Here is a 4,152-nt window from a genome sequence, read left to right as displayed (position 1 = left end):
TTCTGGAAGTTTTTATTTTCGGTGATTTTTTTCAATTAGGTCTCTCAATTTTTCTTTTCCTTAGTTATTTATTTTTGAAAAATTGAAGTAATAAAGCAATTAAGTCCTGTACTAACACCGTTAAGAAGGGTAACACTTGTCAACTCATAATTTTTTTGAATTTTTTAAATATATTTTTAATTATTTTTATTTTAATTTTTAATTTTTTTATTTATTTAAAAAAAATTGTCACGTGTCAAGTTGACATTGAACAATGACAATGTGAGGTGATACTGATAGGGTTTGTTTTTTTATAGCATCCCATGTTTTTTTATACAATAGTTTTTGATACATAACATCTTTCAAAATTGAAAATCTTCGTTCTAATAGAACTGTGTTGTTCATATGCCTTTCTTCGAAATGAGAATTATGTATGAGTTTTCAAAATTTAGGTACGAGAAAGTCAGAGAAGTATCATGCTATTCCCAGTGCTTGTTGATTAGCCTCGTATTTTATCTTTTGTATCATTACACATACTTTCTTGGCTATTTGTTCTTGTATTCTGACTACTTGTTAATGTTTATGTTCTTGGCAAAAGCCCATGGATATCACTTATTTATGTATATGGTTTGTCTTCTTTTCATAATCATTCACGCATTGTAAAGAAATCATTCACATTATTTAAATTCTTTATTACGTGGTGTAGCAGTTGAGACAATAGTCCTATAAGTTTAGAACGGTTGGTTGTGAGAATTTTTGGGACAGCAAAGAAAAGTATTGAAAAACAATGATGTCGTCAATTTCATGGGTATCAAAAGGAGTATCAAAACCAGTTGTCCTCATAACCGAAGCCATGAAGGAGGAGAGAGAGGTAAAAGAACTGTGGTTTCTTTGCTTGATATGTGTCATGTATTAACTGTTTGTTTTTGGCAATTATGCTTTTCTTTTTCATATGTAAATGAAGGGTATTTTTCTAAAACTATGAACATTTCATACTTCATCTAAAGGTGAAGTAAAAGGTCGAATACTCGATTTCAATTCATTATTCAAATATTTTGTAGATCATCAAAAGATGACTTTAAAGGTTGGATGAATTTCAAGTTCTTTAAAATGTTGAATTCGTTTTAGAAGCTAATCTGTACAATCATAAAAACACACTTTCATTGTTTTTGTCTCTACTACTAGTGTTATTAATTTCACAATAGTGGGCACTATAGCACAATTGCATAGCAAAATTTCTCAATCTGTGATTGTGACTGTGCACCGTTGAACCACTGTCAGTGTTGTTGTCGTAGCATGTGTATGGCATCTCTTGACATCTCAAGTCTCCAACCAATTGAACTTTTCAGTTAATATTATTCCAATTTTTTATATACTTTATTTTTATACATCTCTATAACTGATTTGTATCATATTTGAACTATAATGTGAACCTTGCTATATACCTGTGATAGCAGTCTACTATTTCAGTTGTAACTATGGGCTTAAATCACTGCCATCACTTGCAACTTGTATTACTTGTATAATATTTTTATCTTATGTATTTTCCTTATGACAACAGGGAACTTCTTAGCTGTTGGTTCGATTGAACCTAATATTCAATTTTTTAACGTTGACGTTGTAAGTGAATTTAGTGCATAAATCTCACTGATTGTTTTGTAACTTTTTGAAGGATACCTTATAACTTTTCCTTGTTCTCAGTTTACAGGGGATGGAAAGGGAACGCCATGTTTGGTGTTGGGTACCACTGAAGATGATGGCCACAGTGACTCTGTACTTGGTCTTGCATGGAACAAAGAATACAGGTTTATTACATTTTCAAATTGTGTTATGCTGTTGTTTCTTTTCTGTTGAATGTTTTCTACGTCATTGGCATTTTATTCTTATTGCATAGGAATATAATTGCAAGTGCCAGTGCTGACACGAAAGTGAAGATTTGGGAAATGGTCAGTGGGAAGTGTGAAATTACGATGACGGATCACACAAACAAGGCAAGAATTAAACTTTTATTGATCTCTCATCATGTTTATCTCCAGGTTCAAGCTGTTGCTTGGAATCCCCATTCACCACGGTCTCTTCTTACTGGTTCGTTTGATGGTACTGTTTTTCTGGTAATGATCGAATGTGTATTCAAACAAAAATAAATATATTTTAACTTTGAAAGTCTTAGCTCGCTTTTAATGCTATACTACATATTGCAGAAGGACGGGAGGATTCCATCACATGATGGTTGTAAGTGGAAACTCAATGCTAAAGTAGAGAGCTTGGCATGGGATCCACACTCTGAGCACTCTTTTGTGGTGTGTTATGCATATTTCTAAGGCTTACATGCCAAAATGACTATAATTCTTATCATTTCATTGATTGCAATTTATTTGCTTGTTAGGTGAGTCTTGAAAATGGTACTGTTAGATTGATTGATGTTAGGACTGCCAAGTCAGATTCCGGATCTGAGTTCAATGCTAATGAACATGGCAAAGCTGTTACATCAGTATCCTACAATCTGGCAATTCCTAATGTATGTATATTCAACGTTTTAATTAGAACTTGTATAAATTATATACTTTAGTTTAAGTCGGCTTTCATGACCGCATGCAGCTTCTCGCTACGGGATCGTTGGACAGAAAGGTAACCGTGAAAGCATTTCTGTTGTTTGTGTATAGTGGTGGTGCTGTTTGTTATTGGAATTATCTCTTATAATTGCTAATATATGTTGCAGGTAAAGCTTTGGGATTTGTCACACAACCAACCTTGTTGTGTGGCCTCTTATTCTCCAAGAGTAGTAAGTTTAATGTTCTCACCCAGAGTTTGAATGTATGATGGGAAGTAGTTATATCATTGTTAAAGTGATGCTAACGTAATTTTTTATGGTGTTTCTTAGTGGCCTGTCTATTCTATTTCATTCTCGGAAGAGAACCCTTTTTTGTTGGCTATAGGAGGCTCAAAGGGAGATTTACGAGTAAGTGAAACATGTTCATTGAAAGTTATTATTTCTGTATAACAACAACTGGCGTAACTATTATTTGAAGTGAACGTGGTAAACTAACTGTTTTTATATAGGTATGGGACACTCAATCGTATTCTGGAATTTCTGAAAAATATGGGAACTACATGAAGTAATTGAACTATGGATCAAATACTCATTGAATGCTGAATGGAAATGAAAGATCAAACGAAAAGAAAAAAAAAGAGAAATTTTATAGAACCCTCGTCATTTTGTATTGCTCAGAACCCTCTTGCTCATTAACATTATAGGCTTATGCCATGTTAGTTTTCTTTTTCCTTTGAGGAAAACTTTTTTAAATTTTTAAGTCAAAAATAATGTGACAGCAGAGTAGAATAGCAAATAAAAACAAAGCTGAAAACAGACATGAATAGAACATCATTAGGTTAAAATAACCATATTTATTTTTTGTTTAGGAAATACAATGCAAATAGAAATTCATATACAATACAATGGCAAAGTTACAGATCAAGGATTAGTCATCCTCAAAGAAACCAGATACAGCATAGAATCACAGTTGAATAGAACCTAAAATCAAATAACAAGTAAAATTCTAAAACAATAAAATGGTGTCCCTAATATAACTGGAACAATTTGCTATTTCCTATTTGATACATCATACATCTAAGGGGTGATGCGAGCAAAATTTCAGTTGTACTTTAACGTATTGAAGATATATAATTACATTGAATACATTTATGCAAATATATAATTAGTTACTTATGGTTACAATCCGAGAATAATATTTCCTCATTTATTAAAAAATCATATTTGAACCCTCACTAGGACATCTTTTAGCAACAAACAGTCTTGAATTGTGCTAAAACTTTTTCCACAGGAGTTTCATAGCATGCTATCCCCCCTCTCAATCTTGCGTCACAATCATAGCTAATGTTTTCAAGTGATCTAAAAGGAAGCTTCCAATTGAAATTAAAGATTGAACTCCCCGCAGTTAAAAGCACCCCATTGACATATCATGTGATTAAAGAGAAATATATTAGTTTAAAAGATATACCATACTACATGCGAGCATTAAATTAAGAGAGAATAAGCCACATCTGTNAGATCACGAGGCAAAGTTAAGATGGAAGTGATAGACCACCATTAATTAGGCTATGGGAACGGTGATGCAACCACAATAATCCATACACAACCTTCCTATAAAAATT

The 4,152-nt window shown here is 32.6% G+C and overlaps 2 protein-coding genes across 2 annotated transcripts in view; one reads left to right on the top strand and one right to left on the bottom strand.

Annotated features, from left to right (window-relative positions):
- Positions 1-742: 742 nt before the first annotated feature.
- On the top strand, positions 743-3,222 carry LOC106754040 (periodic tryptophan protein 1 homolog). Its single transcript, XM_022777825.1, has 7 exons — positions 743-850; positions 1,541-1,599; positions 1,681-1,784; positions 1,874-1,925; positions 2,016-2,090; positions 2,181-2,279; positions 2,366-3,222. The coding sequence occupies exons 1-7, from the start codon at positions 784-786 to the stop codon at positions 2,546-2,548; spliced, it is 639 nt and encodes a 212-aa protein (XP_022633546.1). The 5' UTR covers positions 743-783; the 3' UTR covers positions 2,549-3,222.
- A 142-nt stretch (positions 3,223-3,364) lies between these two features.
- Positions 3,365-4,152, bottom strand: part of LOC106754093 — a 9,190-nt gene continuing 8,402 nt past the window's right edge. The window contains exon 6 of the mRNA XM_022777824.1: positions 3,365-3,900. The gene's annotated coding sequence lies outside the window, so the exon portion shown is untranslated. The remainder of the gene's footprint in view (positions 3,901-4,152) is intronic.

Source organism: Vigna radiata, unplaced genomic scaffold, assembly GCF_000741045.1.
Source record: "Vigna radiata var. radiata cultivar VC1973A unplaced genomic scaffold, Vradiata_ver6 scaffold_83, whole genome shotgun sequence".
Classification (NCBI taxonomy): Eukaryota; Viridiplantae; Streptophyta; class Magnoliopsida; order Fabales; family Fabaceae; genus Vigna; species Vigna radiata.
The sequence above is the reverse complement of the archived record's forward strand: the minus strand, read 5'-3'. Positions and strand labels throughout refer to the sequence as shown.

Coding starts and splice junctions, on each gene's coding strand:
- LOC106754040 (XM_022777825.1), top strand. CDS start 784: ATGGGTATCAAAAGGAGTATCAAAACCAGTTGTCCTCATAACCGAAGC. Junction 1,600..1,680: donor AATTTTTTAACGTTGACGTT/GTAAGTGAATTT, acceptor CCTTGTTCTCAG/TTTACAGGGGATGGAAAGGG. Junction 2,091..2,180: donor TTGATGGTACTGTTTTTCTG/GTAATGATCGAA, acceptor TACATATTGCAG/AAGGACGGGAGGATTCCATC.